The 20,594-nt window shown below is 39.1% G+C and overlaps 2 protein-coding genes across 4 annotated transcripts in view; both read left to right on the top strand.

Moving 5' to 3' along the window:
• Positions 1-17,823, top strand: part of RAB8B (RAB8B, member RAS oncogene family) — a 64,969-nt gene extending 47,146 nt beyond the window's left edge. Inside the window, exons 3-8 of the mRNA XM_080682942.1 lie at positions 378-438; positions 6,488-6,565; positions 7,549-7,638; positions 9,037-9,102; positions 12,457-12,507; positions 13,549-17,823. Coding sequence (XP_080539068.1) covers positions 378-438; positions 6,488-6,565; positions 7,549-7,638; positions 9,037-9,102; positions 12,457-12,507; positions 13,549-13,641 — 439 coding nt within the window. The 3' untranslated portion in view covers positions 13,642-17,823. The remainder of the gene's footprint in view (positions 1-377; positions 439-6,487; positions 6,566-7,548; positions 7,639-9,036; positions 9,103-12,456; positions 12,508-13,548) is intronic.
• LOC308246765 (gamma-secretase subunit APH-1B-like) overlaps positions 1-20,594 on the top strand; it is a 159,885-nt gene that overhangs the window by 100,263 nt on the left and 39,028 nt on the right. The window lies entirely within an intron of this gene.

Below are 20,594 nucleotides of genomic sequence, written 5' to 3'. Positions count from 1 at the left end.
AGAGAGCAAAATGCCATAATCATTAGGCACTTATTAAAACGATTATAACTACCTCTAGGAGTCCAAGAATTTAGAACTATTCTGTTCTACCCCAATATGTATTTGACTAATTCAGCATGCCGGTTCCTAGCAGGCCATGGATTTCCCTGTTGCCGCTTTTATCATCAAAGTCCAAGTTTTTCGCACAAGTCATTGTGAGTTCTTGACAGGCTCCCGTGGCCACCACCGCCTCCGGCTCACAGACACACACAGGCTCCCTTTGTATCTTATTCCCCTCCCCTGAAACCACTGCATTTGTGAGCAGACCAGAATGATCTCTCCTCAGTGTTGCTGGTGATGTCTTTTAAAACCGCTCTCTCTTTTGTTTAAAATTTTAGGGACACAGCAGGTCAGGAAAGATTTCGAACCATCACGACAGCATACTATAGAGGAGCCATGGTGAGTGTGTTTGGGGGTTTTGCAACTCTTCAGGTGAAAGTAAAACATGAATATTCATTTGTCAAGTTTATAGGATTCAAGCTAAAGTCTAGTACAGGGGGCAAAAATATTGTTTTTTGAAATATATTTTTATTGATTTCAGAGAAGAAGGGAGAGGGAGAGAGAGAGAGAGAGAGAGAAACACCAACAATGAGAGAGAATCATCGATTGGCTGCCTCCTGCACACCCCCTACTGGGGATCAAGCCCGCAACCCGGGCATGTGCCCTGGACCAGAATCAAACCTGGGACCCCTCAGTCCACAGGCCGATGCTCTATCCACTGAGCCAAACCAGCCAGGGCGGAAAATAGATTTTTTTATGTGAAAAAATGTTTTCTGTTTAGTAACTATATACTTTGCCATTAGTCTTTGTAATATTAATAGGTAATTGGCTTGTACGTGTTTTAGAACTCCTACAAACAACCTGAGCGATTGTATGTTTTTGTGATTTTTCCTTTTATTAATACTTTTGCCACATCTTAGCAAGCCACAAGCTTTGTGATTAAGTATTCATTGCTTGCACCCTCTCATCATTCAGCCTTGCCCCATCATTCCTTACCTCTCACCAGGTCCCTATATCCACTCCTAATGGCTCAGCTCTCTGGATGCTCCTCCACCAGTGTTTTGCCAGCTGGCCAGGAAGTAGCTAAATGATATGTGACTCTTTGAGGTTTAGAATCTGATGAATCTTAACTTCCAAGTCCTTCTTTTGCTACATAGTAGCCTTAGCCTTGTTATCATAACCTCGCCCCTTGGCTAATTTTCATCCTAAGGCCTCATCTATACAACCCAGTCATATTGCTTGTTGGCTCAGAGCAGATTCTGTGTGTTGCTGGGAGTACAGTGATGAATAAGGCAGCTTAGAAGCAGAGCTGTACTGAACCATGCCTAGAATGTCAGGCCCAGACCAGGGCTTTCTTTCTGGCTGTTAGGCCTAATCCAAGCTCTAGTTGGAGCTTTGAATTTTGATGAAACTCTGTCCTCAGAGAGTCTTAGAAGGCTGAGTAATTGAGATCATGAAGCTCAACCTAGACCAGCCGTGGGCAAACTACGGCCTGCGGGCCGGATCCGCCTGTTCTATCTGGTTCTCTTGCTCTCCCCTCCGCTCCTTTACTTTGAATTTATATTAGTTCACACAAACACTCCATCCATGCTTTTGTTCCGGCCCTCCGGTCCAGTTTAAGAACCCATTGTGGCCCTCGAGTCAAAAAGTTTGCCCACCCCTGACCTAGACAGACTGTGGGGTACCAGCTGCCATAATAACCAGCTTCATTGTCTAAAAGACTTGTGTTTCTGGGAGTAGTGTCAGGGTGACAGCTGTAGGGGTGAGAGCTGTCCCCTTTTTCAGGAAGATGTGATATGAATCCACAGATCCCTTTATTGTCGTGCTGCCCTCCATTCCTCCTCCACTGCTACTCACCCTCTGTTTGAGTACCAGTAATTCATCCCCACAGAAATATTGGGGATTCCTTTTCAAAGCTTTATCACCTGACACTATACACCACTAAGCACTTTATAGGTATGTATTCCTCACACTTCACCATATAATACTTTCATGATTATGAAAGGTCATCATTTTAAGAAAGAGTTGTCAGCTACTCTCTATTTTGCTTAGATTATAATCAAAGGGAAGGGACTCATCTTGTCCTGCCAGGAAGAAGTTTGTTTGTTGTTTGTTTTCCCCAGGGAGGATTTTAGGAATAAATAAGAACATTTTAGCAGCGATGATTTAGAATAGTTTACAGGTAGTTTTGATTATACATACAAGCTTTTCTATTGGACAGTTTGTTCTTTTCCATGAGTGATGTATTGATACCACTTGCCTGCTTGTTTTCACTAGAGAGTGGGCAGGAACTCTTGGAGTGTGGAGCTCTAGTTCCTTGGATGTCTAACTCTATTTCATGGTATGAGGAAAGAGGGCATTGAAATGCATTATTTAATTTAGATTTGAGGATTGCCTGGCTTTTTCATTTATCTACTGCCTAGTCTTTCTTCACATTACTTCAAATAACTAGAAATTGTTGCTATTCTCAGATAGTATTGTCTTTTCCATTTTTTGAAGGTAGGGATTTTTGTCTTTTTGTTCTGCTGTAATGCCAGTGCCTGAAATATAGTAGATGCTCAATAAATACTTGCTGAAGGGGTGAATCAGTGGGAAATTTCAGACCAGAAACAATGTTAGATAAATCTTTGGGGAATCCTGCTGTGCTGAGTCCTGGATCTTGCAGGTCATCTGTTGCAGTGGTGGTCCTGGCAGGTCTAGTGTGGTTGGTTTTAGTATGCAGCATGTTGATAAGCACTGCATCGGAGTCCGCCACCATCACAGAGTCTTTTGGTCTATTTCAAACTATTCACCAACATTTGTAGGCATAGCAGTAGCCCTGATGGACAATTGGACTTTTGGAGAAAAGGACCATATTATTGCATTATCAACACTTCTCATAGACAAACACTGTCTTAAGAACTTAAGGTAACTGTTGTTATTATAAGTATACTAGAGGCCCAGTGCACGAATTCGTGCACAGGTGGGATCCCTTGGGGTGGCCTGCAGGGATCGGGCCCCAGCTCGCACCCCCAGGCTCGCAGCCCCAGCTCGTGCCCCTAGCCTTAAAGTCCCGCAGTCCCGCCTGGCACCCCGCCATGGCCTGGTGCTGCCCCCTCACCCGCTCCACCATTCCACCTGCAGGGTGATCAGCCCCCGCCCGGTTCTGTCAGTGCCTGGGAGCAAGGCAGCAGCCCCGCCCCCCTCCACCACCGGTCGCCATCTGCGGGGCAATCGGCGGGGCGATGGGGCCCCCGCTCACACCACCTTGGCCTGGCACCACCCACTCACCTGCTCCACCATCCTGCTGCAGTCCCACTCTCATTGGGGCCCATTGGGGCCGGCAGCACCTCCATTGCCACCCGCTGCCAGCGCCGCGTCTCCGACGCCTGCCACATTCCACACCACCTTCTGGTGGTCAGCACACATCACAGTGAGCAGTTGAACTCTGGTCTCTCGGTCGAACGATGGCCCAGGGGACAATTTGCATATTAGGCTTTTATTATATAGGATATCAGATATATAAAGTTTTAACTAGTACATTTGAGTTTGTATTATCAACTGATTCATAATGCCAGTTTGCTTACATAAGAAATAGCCAAAGGGTTTCTGCTATTGAAACCAAAGATATAAACTAAAAATAGCTAGCTGTCATTTACTGAGTCCACACTATGTCCTGGGTTCTAGGTTAAGTACTTTATACATAATATCTCAGTAGATAGGCAAAAGAATCCAGTCTGGAAAACATGCTGTCCTCATTTTACAAATGAGAAATGGAGACTGGGGATAAAATAACGTCTCTGGGATCTCTGAGGAGATGCCTCTGATCAGAGCCTGTTTCTTTAACCACTACACTGTGTTCACACTTCCCGTGCTAACCATCTAGAGTGCCACCAACAGACACAGGCAGTGAAGATCAAGGTTGCCCACATAGCTCAAAGGGTCGTACTGTGATGGCAATTATTTGGTTAATGTTAATATTATAGGCAGCTGAATACTTTGAATCAGGAATTATTCTGTTCCATTTTGAGTGTTTTTTTATTGTGGTAAAATATACATAACATAAAATTAACCATTTAAGTATATAATTCTCCACTTCGATTTTTAAAAAAATTATTTACATTAACAATGATAAAATCTTCTTTACTATGTAGCCAAGTGAAATATTTGCATTCTAGGCTGGGAGTAGAAGATATTACTGTTTGCCATTTAAACAATAATACATATTTTTCTGGTTATCAAAAGGTTATATGTAGTATAGGAAACTTTGAAAATCCCAAGAAATTATCCAAAATTCCACCTCCCTGAGATAGCTTCTGTTAAAATTTCATTGTTTCCTGGGTTCTTTTATCTTTGTGTATATGTGTGTTTTATATGATTTATTTTTATATTTATTTACCAAGTTGGAAACCAGATCTGAAGTACTTTGCATACCATGTTAAGAAATTTTAGTTTAATTATGAATCCAGTGGAGAGGTCTCAATAAAGTGATAACTAGTGTCCTTATGGAGAATGGATTAGAGGTGGTTAAGAATGAAAGCAGAGATACCAATGAAAAGACTCTGATAGTAATCCAGGTAAAAGTTAATTGCTGAGAATATAATAAGTGCCATTCATGTGTGTGAGGCAGGGGTGTCATTTTCGGTAACCATTGAGGTTGTTGGACCTGCAGGACCAGCTGACTCTGAGAGAGTACTCTCAGGGGTCTGCTTGGGCTGGCTGGCAGGATTGTGTCACCCTTCATCAAAACAAGAGCACAAGAAAGAAGGGAAATTTGGAGGGGATGAAGACAACCTCGTGTTTTACTTAGTTGAGTTTTCAGTGACCACAGAAGACAACTGGGAAATGATGCCCAATTAGTGGTCTCCAAGTCACATCTGACCCCTATCTGTCTATCTCTTTGGCCACATCTTTGTGCTCTTCTCCAATCGGATCTGTGCACTTTTGCCAAACTGACTTTCCTTCACTCAGTCCAGTGGGTTCTGGGCCTTCCTGGTCAGCAAGATATTTATAACGTTTCTCCTATGTGCCAGGCACTGTGGCCTTTCCCTCTCCAGCCCAGCCTCACACCTTTGCCCAGTCCAGGTTTACTCAGTCCTCAGACCTTGGCTTTAATGTCATTTTCTCAGGGAAGCCTTCCCTAACCACCCCAGCCCATCAACAAATTAGATTAGCATTTGTACTGAGCTCCTAGTACTTCATAGCAATGATCAAAATTATAATTAATTGCATAATTATTGGTTTATTGTTTTCATGAGAGGAGGAGGCCTTGTCTATCTTGTTCGCTGTTGGTAATACTTAGTGTAGTATCAGGCACATTATAGATATCTACTAAATATTGGGTGAATGGGTGAATGGATGGGTGGGTCTATACAGAAGTGTGGTCTGTGATATAGATTTTGGAATATTAGCATACAGGTGTCAGTTGAAACACTTACTAGTAGAAGATAAACTCTTTAGAAACACCAGCCATTGGGTCTTTAAAAATATGGTGACAATGCCTTTCATTAAACTTGCATAACAAATTTATTATATTTTAAATGCCTGTGATTTACTTAGGCAGATAGTGACATTTTGATCAGCCTGTATAAAAAGACATAATTTTTAAGTGGTATGGTTACAATCTTAGCGTAGGAGTAAGAAGCATGGCAATTTCTACTTGAATAAAAAAGTACACAACAGAAGTGATTGCCTCTTACTCTCAGTGCTGTCTCAGTTTTAACTTAAACACTCTCTCAGCTCCAGTTTAGTGCCGATTCTTATCATAGGAGGTCAGGTAGAAAGGGTGTATCATCTTCACCATAATCACTAATTCATTAAAGGTTAACAGTGAAAATGTTAAGAGAGTATTTAATTACCTGGTGAGGCAATGGAAGAATTTATTTATTTTTGCTTCTCCATACTTTAAAATATTATAAAATCTATATATATAAAAGCCAAGCAACTGGAACACCGGAATGACCGGAACAACTAGTCACTATGGCGAACGCTGCTGCAGCCAACTGGCCTGATCAGAGCCCCGATTGGTGCCCCCCAACCTCCCGCAGCCCCTCCCCCTTAGCTGGCCTGGATCCCAATCGGCCTCCCTCACCCCAATCAGGGGCAGGGCTGGCCAGCAAACCACCCATGGCCCCTCTCCAGGGCTGGCCCTGCCCCTGATTCCTCCCCACCCTCATCGGGGGGGCAGGGCCAGCTGGCCAACCTCCTGCAGCCCTCCCCTGGCCAGCCCAGCCCCAATCATTTCCCCCCATGTCCCCTCCCCCCCACCAGCCCGGCCCGATTGGCCCCAATCAGGGCGGGCTAGCTGGACCCCACCCATGCACAAATTTGTGCACCAGGCCTCTAGTATTTTATAAAAACCAAAAAAGCCACAAACAAAAGCTTTCTGGAGGGGAGGAGTACATTTACATTATATTTTATAACTTTAAATATATACTGTACTAAATAAAGATCTGTTTTTCTCTTATAGGGAATCATGCTGGTCTATGACATCACAAATGAAAAGTCCTTCGACAATATTAAAAATTGGATAAGAAACATTGAAGAGGTATATATGGAAAGAGAATGATCGTGCTGGAGATCACCATGATGATACTGGAATGATGATACCTGCTGGTGCTTATAAAGGCTTCCAGTCTCTGGAAGAGGCAGTTGAGCTGCTAAGAAGTAGGGCATGGGCAGGGCAGGCCCTCGCTTAGCATGCCATGGAGGGCAGATGTCCGTCTGCAGTCTGACTGCCCTGCTGGATTTGGATGGGGGATGGAGTTAGAGGAAGGAGCAGTTTCACAGAATTTTAAACTTGGGCCAGATCTTGGAAGTAATTTAATCTGAGTCCCCATTTTGCACAAGACAAAACTGAGGCCAGAAAGAAGTGACTTGCTTATGCTAATATAGCCTTTAAAAAGGAGAGCCAGGATTAAAACATCTGATGCCTGGGTTCTATCTGTTCCATCATCTGATTGACTAGCAAAAGTATATCTTTATTCCAGCAACTTACCGTTTTGCCCTTCTAACAGTTTTTCCATCTTCGATATTTGAAGTTTGGTTTAATTCTAGATTGATTAGCATTAAGATACTATATTTTTAACATTTCAAAAAGAAATCTGACTCAGAATTAATTTGTACATAATTATATTAACCTATATGAATTTATTTTTTAAGTAATTCAGAATCCAGACTACCTTCTTCATTGGCTCACTCAGGACCAAGTTTTTTTTTCTTCTTTGATACAAACTAATATTTGGAAGTTTCGTTGTTAGATAACCATAAGTTTTACTTCTGTTGTTCATGTACCAAAATACATGAGAATGACTGTGAGCCTTTGGGAAGAAAGTTTGCATAGCCTCTTATACCATAGCTTTTCCCCTCCTCCCAGCTTTTAAAATTGCTCTAAATCATGTCTTGTGTCCAGTGAAAGGTGATTAGTCTAATTATTAAATTCATGGGTATGTTTCTAATAGGTTAAGATTTGTCTATTGAATAACTGTCCTTTTCAGGCTGTTTTTATAACTTTCTGTTTTCTTCCTACAGCATGCCTCTTTAGACGTGGAAAGAATGATCCTGGGTAACAAATGCGATATGAATGACAAAAGACAAGTGTCAAAAGAAAGAGGGGAGAAGGTAATTTTGAACCGAATGCATAAAGATTCAAACCTACTCACATTAAGCATTTATCTTCTTAGTATAATTATTGATTTAAGTGTTTAAAATATCTATATTTTAATCCTTTAAAAACAACAAAAAGATGTATCTATACTTGAATGGTACGAATTAGTATTCGAGATCCAACTCTATATACTGTGTAGTCGTGACTCATTCCTAAAGAATTTGCTCTTTTCTGGGAAATACAAATTGGTTCTTTTTCAGATTTCTGCAGCTTAAAATTCAGGCTATTTCTTCCATATCCATAAGTTAAAGTAATTTATTTCCTTTGGAAAAAATTAATAGGATAGGTGAAGTTCAACAGTAATCATTCTCCAATTCATTTCTTTTTTTTTAAAATATATTTTATTGATTTTTTACAGCGAGGAAGGGAGAGGGATAGAGAGTTAGAAACATCGATGAGAGAGAAACATCGATCAGCTGCCTCCTGCACACTCCCTACTGGGGATGTGCCCGCAACCAAGGTACATGCCCTTGACCGGAATCGAACCTGGGACCCTTCAGTCCGCAGGCTGACGCTCTATCCACTGAGCCAAACCAGTTAGGGCACCAATTCATTTCTTAAAGAATATTGTACTACACTTTAAATTTAGGTCATTATGGATAAACTCCTTATAACACATCAAGCTATTGATGTCATTTATTAGTCATTTATAGGCATTTCTCTGTTTGTGTCATGCAAAGCAAAGGAGTTTATTATATGTACATGTTTACTTCTGTGACATTTTCTAAATTGATGTAGAAGCTTCAATTTTTAAGTCTGGTAATTTTGTTTTAGCCGTGTGTGTGTATGTGTGTTTTCAATCTGAAACTTTTTTTTCCTAAAAACATTCTCTTAATCTTGTTGTTATAAATGAACTGGGAATTCTTTGGGAGTAGATGGAAATATGGAAGAGTTCACATTTGTCACAATCAATAGAAACCAAAGCAATGAATACTTAGCATTTTAAGCTTTTCTGTTAAGCACCAATTTATTAAAAAAATAATAAAAAATCAGTATAGTCACTGTTGGAGAACTATACTTTCAGAGCAGATAAAAGGGGTGAATGAATCCCAAATTAATGGTAGGGGGTGTGAGTCTGTCACAGTGTTTCTTGTAAGTATAGAGAACTAAAAGTAGAATAGGAAAAAAGAGAAGTACTGTATTTAAGTTGTGAGTGGGAGTGGTGCCATGTTGCTTATGATGGTTACGTTAGATCTCAATTCAAACACAGAAGGAAGCAAAGAGATTTGAGAACCACAAGAGTTCTGAACTTGATACTCTACCTTTGGGACTTTGAAAACCCTAGAAAATATAAATGCTTTATATGTTCAAGTAACTTGCACTATATTTAAATGTCTCTGTTTGCCTTTCAGTTAGCAATTGACTATGGGATTAAATTCTTGGAGACAAGTGCAAAATCCAGTACAAATGTAGAAGAGGTAAGAAAGAAAGACAGGTTTGGTGCCTTGTTATACAGTAGCACTGGCGCTTATCTACCGATGTTCAAGTGATTCTCAAAGCCTTGTTATTTTCTGACTTAGTGATGCCTTGTGTGAACTCCACCTCCATGTTGTGAACTGCTGTGCTTCTGACTTTGATGTGGACCTGGTTGTTGAATTTCTAGCACCCAACCTCCACAAAGAATATATAGGGTGTCTCAAAAATATGTGTACACACTTGGAGTATTTATTAATATATAATTCATTTAAAAAATCTTTAAAAATCCACAGAAGTGAGTAATGTTTTTTGTCAATGCCTGTTTTCAGACTGATGACTGGTTCTAGTCCAGGCACTACTGATAATGCGAAGCAAAGGAATCGCAAACATCAAGAATCATTTTGTTTGGTATTTGTGTGCCCTCAAATTGTCAAATGTTGCTTGTTTTGGACCTTAAACTTATCTTTTATGTATCCCTATAAAAAAGTCTAGTGGATAAATTTGCTTTGTTCAAAGCTTGCTTATTATTTCAAATCAGTTAAATCTGAAAAGAAGTGAAAATTAAGTGAGTTATCAGCTGTTCAAGTGTGTATACATATTTTTGGGACACCCTGCACTCAAATACAGAAGTGAATATAAGATTCACTAAACAGAAGATAGATGCTCAGTTTAAGTTCACTTTTGTCCTGTATTTGGGAAGCTGGAAATCCTGCACTAGCTGACAAAATGCAGTGTCTTCCTCTGCTCACCTATCATCATTCATGTCATCCTATAGTGGCCTATAGCAGGCGAGTCTTAATTACTTTCCTGTCTCTATGAGAAAGAGAGAGAGAGAGAGAGAGAGAGAGAGAGAGAGAGAGAGAGAGAGAGAGAGAGAGAGAGAATTAAACTGTTAGCTTATTGAACAGATTCCCTTAATGTACATGTTTAAGTAGATTAATATGATATATTGTAATACGATGGCATTTGGTAGAAGTAAGAAAGTGTGTTTACCAGAGAGTACTTTAATAAATTTTTAGTAATTTAACTGTTAATCTAACCATCTGAAGTCTTCTAAGAATAGATTTTCTTTACCAAGGGAAGAATTTTTGATAATATTTTTGTTGTTGTTGTTAATCCTCACCTGAGGATATTTTGCCATTGATTTTTAGAGAGAATGGAAGGGAAGGGGAGGGGAGAGAGAGAGAGGGAGAAACATCCATGTGACAGAGAGACATCAATTGGTTGCCTCCCAAACATACCCTAACTGGGGCCGGGGAGCGAACCTGAAACCCAGGTACGTGCCCTTGAATTGATCCCGAGACCATTCAGTGCGCAGGCCAACTCTCCAACCATTGACCAATACCCACCCTGGTGACAATATTTTCTTTGTAAAAACATTTTAAAAACTGGTCATAAAAATATTACATGTAATATGTTTTAATATATGTAATTCACTTAACAATAATATTGATGATTTAATAAACATTTAATTTCTTAGGCTACTCACTGATCACCATATCATCATAGCTAAAAATTGAGGCTTAAATGACTTTATTGGATAGTGGACAATGATCATAACTTTTTTTTTAAGTAACTAAAACTCATATTCAGATTGACTAATGGGTGTGAGGAAACAGGAAGTCTCTACTGATTTATTTAGATGAGCATGGATAAGCAGAAAAATGCTTCCTTCTGCTTGCCACAAAAGGATTTCCTTCCATCAGAAAGAGGGGAACCTCTTAAGTCCGCTCTAATGGTGAGGCAGGAGAAAAGCTTGCTCACTGAGTTGGCCCACATAGGGTTTCTCCCACAGAATGAAAGCAGTACCCTGGCTTACTGGAGTAGGCTGAGATCTCTGTTAGTACCTGTGCCCTGGTCACACCTGTGGCTTAGAGAGAGCATTGAGCTATGGAAGTGTAGAGCTGGGTGCTCCCCAGTTGCTTAATCTGGCCTGGTATTCTGCAGAAGTTAGCAATTTCCCAGAGCTTTCATTTAGTGTGGTTAGCCTCATAAAAACTGGGATGGGTTTATTTAGAAATTTAGACTTACGGGTGACCAGTGAGACACTGATAGTGAGTGATAATAATAGCTATGTATTGTTTCTGTTTGACTTGACTGGAAATAGTTCTTTTGCTAAATATTTTTTGGGGCATCAAGCATGGTTGGGAACAAAGAGACTGACATAACAGTGGATTTAGTATGGACACAACTGAAGAAGCTTTATGAGTCTTGACTCCCTAGAAACAAAGTGGGGATGATAGGGTTAAAAAATGTTTGGTTTGGATCACAGACACTAGGCATAAAATGTCACTAAGATGAATCAGATTTGTCCTACCTGCATTTGAACTGATTTCCATGGTGGGGGATTGAACTGAGTTGTAGGCACTGTCGGGATTTTGGAATGTTAAGATTATATAAGGTATAAGAGTGAAAGTGATTTGAAAGAGGACATTGGCAATAAAAGAGATTTTTGTAAAAATATATTTTAGAGCTACAGGGTAAAACATTTGTTCATTCACTGATTAAATAGATATTCAGCATCTTCTAGATCAGGCCCTGTGCCCCGCTCTGGGTGTGCAGGGGTGGCTTAGACAGAGCTTCTGCCCCCTGGGTGCTCTGGGTGTACTGAGGAAGCTCTGCATAACTAAAAACCTGTCATATTGGGAAGTTGGGCCAGATATTATGTGCAGAAAATATTTGACGAATGAATGACAGTTTGATAACATTGGAAAAATGTTTGTGATGTAATTGAAAAATCTATAATAATAAAAGTATAATATGTTAATTAGACTGGACAGCTGAACGACCTTCCAGACGTCATTCCAGATGAAGCCACAGCGGCAGGGACTGAGGCAGTTAGGGGTGATCAGGCAGGCAGGCAGAGTGGTTAGGGGCAATCAGGCAGGCAGGTGAGCAGTTAGAGGTGATCAGGCAGGCAGGCAGAGGCAGTTAGGGGCGATCAGGCTGGCAGGCGAACAGTTGGGGTGATCAGGCAGGCAGGCAGGCAGAGTGGTTAGGGCAATCAGGCAGGCAGGTGAGCAGTTAGGAGCCAGCAGTCCCGGAGTGTGCGAGGGATGTTTGACTGCCAGGGATTGGGCCTAAACTGGCAGTCAGCCATCCCCCAAGGGATTCTGGATTGCTAGAGGGTGCAGGCCGGACTGAGGGACACCTCCCCCCTGCCCGCCCCCCCGCCGTGCATGAATTTCATGCAGTGGTGCTCTAGTAAGATATAATAGTCATGATTACAATTATATTCTTTTCTCAATTAAAAGCTTTAAAGTAATATATTTATAATGTAATAGTGAAAACATTCTATATTTCTATTTTAAAATATATTATAATATATAATAATGCAATTTTTGGTTTACCTTTAGGCATTTTTTACACTTGCACGAGATATAATGACAAAACTCAACAGAAAAATGGTTTGTATCACTTATAATTTTATTTTCATTATACTGTTTGTAAATTTGTGTTATTTATTCTGTGTATTTATTTGATTAAAAGGATAGCTCTGATTATAATATATTCACATTAACTCTTTTTTTTTCCTTGACTCACATATTCAGCTGGTTGAACTTTGATTCTTATTTCTGTTTCTTCAGGTTTCATATTTCTTTTTTTAAATATTTTTATTTATTTCAGAGAGGAAGGGAGAGGGAGACATAGAAACATCAATGATGAGAGAGGATCATTGACAGGCTGCCTCCTGCATGCCCCCTACTGGGGATCAAGCCTGCAACCCAGGCATGTGCCCTGACTAGGAACCAAACCGTGACCTCCTGGTTCATAGGTCTACACTCAACCACTGAGCCACGCCGGCCAGACCAAGTTTCTTATTTCTGAACTGCAGCTATTTCAGTTCTTTTATCTGGCTCTTTAAGTGGACTTTCATTGAATTTTGATCCAAAATTTAAAATAATGCACAAATTAAATTTTTGCCATAAAATTATCTAGTTTAGTTTTGATGTGACATTTATATTTATATATAATTATGATCTTGAAGTTGCTAAAGTTTGCTTAAATTTTAAATTATCTCAGTGATGAATCATTAGGGCAACCTTGATAGTTTATTTTAACCTGAATTCTGAATATAATTATATACCTTATGTTACCAACACTTCTTACCTCTAATAACAAAATTGTCTGTATTGATATCTTAACATTGTTTCCATCATTACCCTTAAAACTTTACACTCCATTGGCAGTAATTTTTTTGATCTGGAAATAGGAGCTTCCTGATAGTAATACATATAAAAGGTGCTATCCTAAAAACATTTTTCTCATCTTAACCTTCATTTTCCAAAGAAACCATTAACATCAGAGCTTAATGAGTTCCTCTTCTAATAAAATACCCTACTGAATGCACCTTTATGATATGGTTTGATATTATTTTTTTTTTTAGATAATTGGGGTCAAACCATGAAACTTTTGTTTTCTTGGTAACTTTGTCTTTTGTTTTTTAGAATGACAGCAATTCATCAGGGGCAGGTGGACCAGTGAAAATAACAGAAAACCGATCAAAGAAGACCAGTTTCTTCCGGTGTTTGCTACTTTGATGAACTTTTTTCTGAGAGACTGCAGCACACCTAGAGGACCCTTTCCTGCTTCTCTGAAAGCACAGGTCACCCAGCCTCAGAATCACACCGCCAGGCTGCTGCTGAGAGCACCACCGAGCCTAGACCTCTCGACACAGAACACCTAGTGGATTCCAGCCACAGCCTAGCGAGATAACAGGCTCCTTTTTTCAAACATGGAAGCAATGAAATGGAGACACATGCAAGACTTGTTTTTTTCTTTGTTTTGTTGCCTTTTGCAGAAGCTGCTATCTTTTCTTTTTTCACTTTGCACATCAGTGTTAGCCTTTCCCTGTTATAGCACAGTCTTAGACTCTCACATGCACACTTTTGTCTCATAAAGTTCTACACAAATTTGTGCTTTGGGGATGTTTAAAACGAGTAGAACATTTAAAGCAGAGGTCAATATAACTAAAATTAAAGGACATTTGGGCTAATGTTCATATGGCCAGATGTTATTGCATTCATGGCATTTATTTAAAGGCTCTGATTTGTGATTTTCTTAAATAAGAATCATTAAATTCTGATAAAATTTATCTTAAAAATGTCCACCTATTCATCATAGGCTGTAATTTTTTTTGTTTCTTATTGTTTAGCACTTTGCTTCATTCTTGACTTTTTAGCCAGTCTGGGTAGCTGAAGAAATCACTTTTCAGTTGATTTCCTCTGCCTAACCTCTAAAAACTTCATTTGGAAATGACCTTAATCTCTTTTTTCCTGGGGTTCATATTTGCTGTCTTTTCCTATGTTTGACCTATTGTAATCAGTCAGTTATCTAAAACGTAACATATTTTACCATTGTTGTCTGTTTCTAGTTGTGAACTCTTGAGCTGAAATTTCACATGGGCAGAGAAATGTACCATTTAGGATTTTATTTCAGTGTCTGATTGTGGTTCCATCACATTAGCATACATAATATATTTTGTCTTAGGTCTACTCCCCAGATTGCTGATTTAGTTGTAATACCCAATTCCTACCATGATCCCTATGTGTAAGAGTTAACAAGAGTTCATTTAAATTTTAGTTCACAGAAAGCTTACCTAAAGGAAGAGATATGACTTGTTAACATAAATTTAGAAGAAATAACTCTTGGTAATGGTGAAAATAATGATTTTCGTTCTGTTTTTACTTGGGTTTTTAAACAAAATAAGAATAAATAGACTTAGTGCAGCCTCTAGGAAAAGTCTTGCTGTTTCATTAGAAAAAATATGAGCAAGGTTTCCGTTTTAAAACAGCTACTGTTGAATGGGTAGAACCCAGTTCGATCTGTTTAGGTTTGTTGTTAGAGAACTTGGTCCAGTCATCTGGGCCGAAGCCAACCAAAAGCTTAGCTGTCTTTCTCACCAAACCCTGGAACTGGGGTACCTTTTGTAAATGAAACCATCACATAAGAAAAGAAAGGGATTTAGTGTTAACTGTGTGCCAAATTAAGGTCATTATGTCATTGCTGTTATCCTAGCCTTCAGTGTCATAACACAGAGGGGAGTAACACAGAGGTGATGAAGGAAATGAATTCTGTTGATAAGTATTCTTCCTTTTAGGCCTGTTTTGTTTCACAGAGTTTACCATCATGCTTGAAATTAAGAATTGGAAATGGAAGTGGAAACAGATTGCTTGTTACCACAGAGAATTCTGCTTCAAATTAAGATGTATCATAGAATGCTTGAACCATTCAAACTTTTTGAAAACTTATGCACAATTTAGCTACAGCAAATATAAATATTCCAGAGCTATTTTTGATGGGGACATTAAACATTATTAACAAATTTTTAAAAAAATTTACCTATAGGCTTAAAGGCATCTGTTGGTGTCCGAGTATAATCAAGCGGTTCCTTGTTTGAAAGTTTATTATAAGTCTACCATCTTAAAATTAGATACATCTTTGGAAAGAAAAAATAATTTATTAGAAACATCTTGTATTCACTAATTTTCTGAAAAATATTCCAAGCAGTTAAACTTTCTGGAGGATAACAAAGTCGTTTCTAAAAGGCAAGTGCTATGACACCATGTATGAATGTAATTCTCTTAGTAATTTACCTCTGACTATTTGGTGTCTTAACACTTTGGTTTATATCTCAGGGGTTATCTGCAAACCAAAACTGACATATCCTATGGTTAGCTTTTTTTTTTTTTTTAAACAGAATGCTTTGCTTTTGTTTTATTCTTTCTCTCTTCTTTTGTCTTATATGGATTAATAACTAGTCTCCATGAAATTCCTTTGAAAGAGCCGTGAAAGCTAGATGAGTCTAAAGGTGCTCTTTGAAGTAGCAGCAATTCGGGGTATATGCTCTGTTGTATATAAATAAATCGTCCTTGCTATTTTCTTACATTTAGTCTTGCTAAATTGTATATAATTTGAGCTAAGACCATAGGAAATTCACCTTCTGCATGGTAAAATGACCCAATAAATATTCCAGTTTGCTTAATAATGTACATATAGTGCATTATTTTTTCTATTTGTAGATGAATTTAGTGAGAGATAATTGTCTGTTCCCTGCTGAAACTGAAGAAATCTAGTTTGAACATTTCTGTGGTCTATGGATCAGGTACATGAAAATTGTGCAGCAGTACCAGTGGTATTCAGTGGCTGCACTTTATTATCAGTGTGCTCATTTCTGCCAGTGATTGACTAGACCTTTTCAAATAGAGTCTGAGGGTATCAGACAATGAAAATGTGCTGTAACTAAGTAGCATGTAAATCAGTTGATTGTAAAATGTTTCACTGGGAACTTATTTTAGCTCTATTTTACTTCAGACAGATTATAAGAAAATAACCCACCTGTGCATCAGTTAGGAGGTGCTGCAGGGTTTCTTACTATTTACATGAACATTTTGTGCAGTCTTTATTATAAATTTTCAGAAGACTATACTCTTTACTTTGAAGGACTATTTTTTATTATACCTCATTAGCTTACTAGTGTTCTAATACCTGGTAGAAAAACAGTGAGCCAGCCTTTATGCATCCAACACAATTTAGACGATATGTTTTGTTTTAAACTAAAGGCATCATTGGGAAAGGTAGGAGGTAGTTTAGAACATACATGTCATATCCAATAGTTCAAAAAGAAGTATTATCTCCCTATCTCCATTAATAAATTTAGCTGTGCAATATAGATAAATGTTTGCAGAAATTTCTAATAAGAGATTATAACTCCATTTGACAGGTTCTAATGCTGGGAATCTGTATTAAGGCTTATATAAAGTTTTTTCTGTGAACAGTAAGTGATACATTTAAGCAGACTTTCTTTTCTAGGTTATGACTTAGATTTCTTTATAAATTTAGTTCTTAATCTTTAAAGATGAGCTTCTAAGCTTAAAATTTTAAAACAGCACTTCATTATGTTGGTGTACTTGTGTCAGATTGTAAGCAGTCATTTCTGCTGTCAGGTTTTATAGTTTTCCTTTTAACAGAAAGTACATTCCATTTTCCTTCTTGTTACAGCTAAAGAAGGGGAAAGGAATGTCTAAAAATGAAATTCCTTGTCCTAGAGAAACCTAGAGAGACAGGATATGCTAATAAAATTTCAAATGCTAGCACAATTTTACAATAGAATTGGTCTTTTTTAAAAGACTAATAAAATGAATGGTTGTCATGCTCACTATGAAATAAAATCTAAGTGACTGAAATTTACAAAAATAAAAATTAGCAAACAATTATTTTAGGGATATTTTCAAATTTTACTTCATTTTTTTGAAATAACTTATACCGTATGTAATTGCATTTCGTATTGCCAACAACTAATAGAACTTGTTTCATTTTCTTACATTTTTTAAAAATGTGAACTTACTAGAATTCATTCCTATGGCCTTACAGATGGGTTTTTATTTTGTTTGCAGCAGTTCCTTTAATTCAAAATATCATAACTCTTTGACTAAAATCATGCCCCCTAATGGAAAATATCTAGTTTTTCCATAGAATTATCCCACCGCATATGTTTTGGTGTTTTTATTTTTGTTCCAATGGCTTAATGTGAAAAGCTCCTGCAGATAAAGTGGGCCTGTCGTGTGGTTAGTCTTGTTAAAGCCAATTCATTAACTGTGTACTGATACTATTGCTGTGTTTTTGTTGTTTTTTAAGTGGATTTTATTCCAGGTGAACTTTTTTTTTATAATAATGTTCGTCTAAAATAAAAACTACATAATGAAAATATTCATGACTCTCTGAAATGGGTTGCAGATTTTGAAAATCTTTCTTCGAATTTATAGGTGTGTGACTCAAACCATGGCCGACTTGGAATATTTTAGCAACCTTTCTGACTTAGAGCTGTTTAACATGGCCAGATCTCCTGCTCATACTTAGTTCAGAATACATTGAGATTATTCTATGATAGCACTCCAGCCCTCACTTCTTAGTCCTTGCAAGTTTACTTTTTGTTGTTTTATTTTCACTTCCAAATAACACGGTTCAAGGGCCCAGCTCTACTGATGTTCTACCACGTGCTTGTGCGCGACTCCAGTCATAGCCTTTTCTGCTCATCCCCACAACCACTCCAGACCTTCGTTATTCTTCTCACACACCCTGCTTCTTTCCTTCCCCTCTGGCAGACAGACCTTTCCTCTCCTGCCTCACAGGAAAGCATCTGTCTAAAATCACCTTAGTTGCCTCTCCCTCCCCAGCTCCATGGGCAGCCGCCCTCATCCTCAGCTCCCTCCTCTTGTAGCAGAGGCATTCCTCCTAGTCCATGCTTTCTCTCTGCCTCTTCTCTGGATTCATTCCTCCTGCCCTTTTATCCTGCTTCTCAGGGAACTCACTGCTCTTATACCTTCAAACGCTTATCCTGTGTGAGCCCTTTCCCCTTAGTATCTAAGCATCCTTAACTCTTCCACCCCTTTGCCTCATGTCCTTCTCACCTATTGCTCTTTCTTCTCTTCTTGCCATAGCTAAGCTTCACCCAAGGGTTGCCTATACATACTGTCTTCACTTTCTCATTTTGCATTTATTCCTCAGCCTACTCCAGTTTGGCTTCCTCCCTATCACTTCACGGACATCATGTTTACAATGGCCTAGTTGCGAAAGTAGCTGGCAGTTTTCTGTCCTTATCTTAGCTAACTTCTTGCCAGCATTTAATGAGTATATTGCTCCCAGAAATGTTTTCTTCTCTTAGTTTCTGTGATAATCTTCCCCACTTTTCCAAAATAATTTCATCTTTTTTCACAGCTCTTAAATTTGTTTCTGTGGTAGACTGAATAATGGCCCCCAAAGACATCCATTCTAACCCCCTGAACCTGTGAATGTTAACTTCATTTGCAGATGTGATCTTGAGATGGGAGATTATCCTGGATTATCCAAGAGGGCCCTCTGTAATACCAAGGGTCTTTAGGAGAGGGGCATAGGAGGAGTCGGAATTAAAAGGAAATGATGTGATGACGGGAACAGGGAGAAAAGGTGTGATGCAGGACTATGAGCCCTGCTAAAGCAAGATTACCTAGGAAGACCATAATTTAGAATAGAAGGAAAAATAAAGAGTTTCCCAGACAAGAAAAAGCTGAAGAAGTTCATCACCGCCAAACCAATATTATAAGAAACTAGAGGCCTGGTACACAAATTAGTGTACCAGTGGGGTCCCTCGGCCTGGCCTGGGGGATCGGGCCAAAACCGGCTCTCCGATATCCCCCGAGGGGTCCCGGATTGCAAGAGGGAGCAGGCCAGGCCGAGGGAGCAGGCCACCCCAACAGTGCACAATCGGGGCCAGGGGAGTCACAGGAGGTTGGCCAGTCAGGGAAGGACTGTGGGAGGGCTCCAGGGCATGTCCGGCCCATCTCGCTCAGTCCCAATCATCTGGACCCCAGCAGCAAGCTAACCTACCAGTCGGAGTGTCTGCCCCCTGGGGGTCCGTGTACATCATAGTGACTGGTCAACAAGTTGACTGCCCCCTGGTGGTCAGTGCATGTCATAGCAAGCGGTTGAGTGCCCTTAGCATACATTAGCATATTACACTTTGATTGGTTGGACGGACGACCAGTTGACTGGACACTTAGCATATTAGACTTTTATTATATAGGATGTTCAAGTAGCTTAAGAAGAAGAAAATAAAAAATATGAATAAAAATATTGCTAAGAAAATAATTCTCACTGACAAAGGCAAACACATAATAAAAGCAATGAGTCAACCAACACTAAGGCCAGTAGAAAGGCTAAAAGGCAAAAGTAGGAAAGGAAGATCATGTGTAATTACAACAGTAAATTAAGGGATACACGCGAACACACAAGAAAAACATAAACATACTGGTAAATGTGCAGGGGGTGAGTAAAAATGGTAGTGATTCTAGAGTGTGTTCAAACTTAAGCAACTATCAACTTAAAATAGACTGCTATAAACATAGCTTGGTATATATGAAGCACATGGTAACCACAAACTGAAATCTACAAGAAATAAAGAGAAAGGAATCCAAACAAGACTATAGAAAGTCATCAACAAGAGTAAAGAGCAGGAGAATAAGAAAGGAACAGAGCCCTAGCCAGTTTGGCTCAGTGGATAGAGTGTCAGCCTGCAGACTGAAGAATCCTGGGTTCGATTCTGGTCAAGGGCACATGCCCATGTTGTGGGCTCAATCCCCAATAGGGGGCATACAGGAAGCAGCCAATCAATGATTATCATCATTGATGTTTCTATCTCTCCCTCTCCCTTCTTCTCTGAAATCCATAAAAATATTTTTTTTAAAAGAAAGGAGCAGAGAACTACAAAAAAAAAAAATCCAATCAGAAAACAATAAAATGGCAATAACTACATACTTATAAATAATTACTTTAAGGACAAAATGCTCTAATCAAAAGATGAATGGATAGCTCTTTCTGCTGCTGTCTTGGTTCTGCATATATGTTAACCACACCAAGTGCCTGGTGAAGCTACCACCAGACCAATATTACATAAAATGGTAAAAGGACTTCTTTAAGAAGAAGAAAAAGATTAAAAATATGAATAGTAAAATGGCAA

This window comes from Plecotus auritus (genome assembly GCF_963455305.1).
Source record: "Plecotus auritus genome assembly, chromosome: 1".
NCBI lineage: Eukaryota > Metazoa > Chordata > Mammalia > Chiroptera > Vespertilionidae > Plecotus > Plecotus auritus.
Note: the sequence above shows the minus strand (reverse complement) of the source record. Positions and strands in the feature narration are given on the sequence as shown.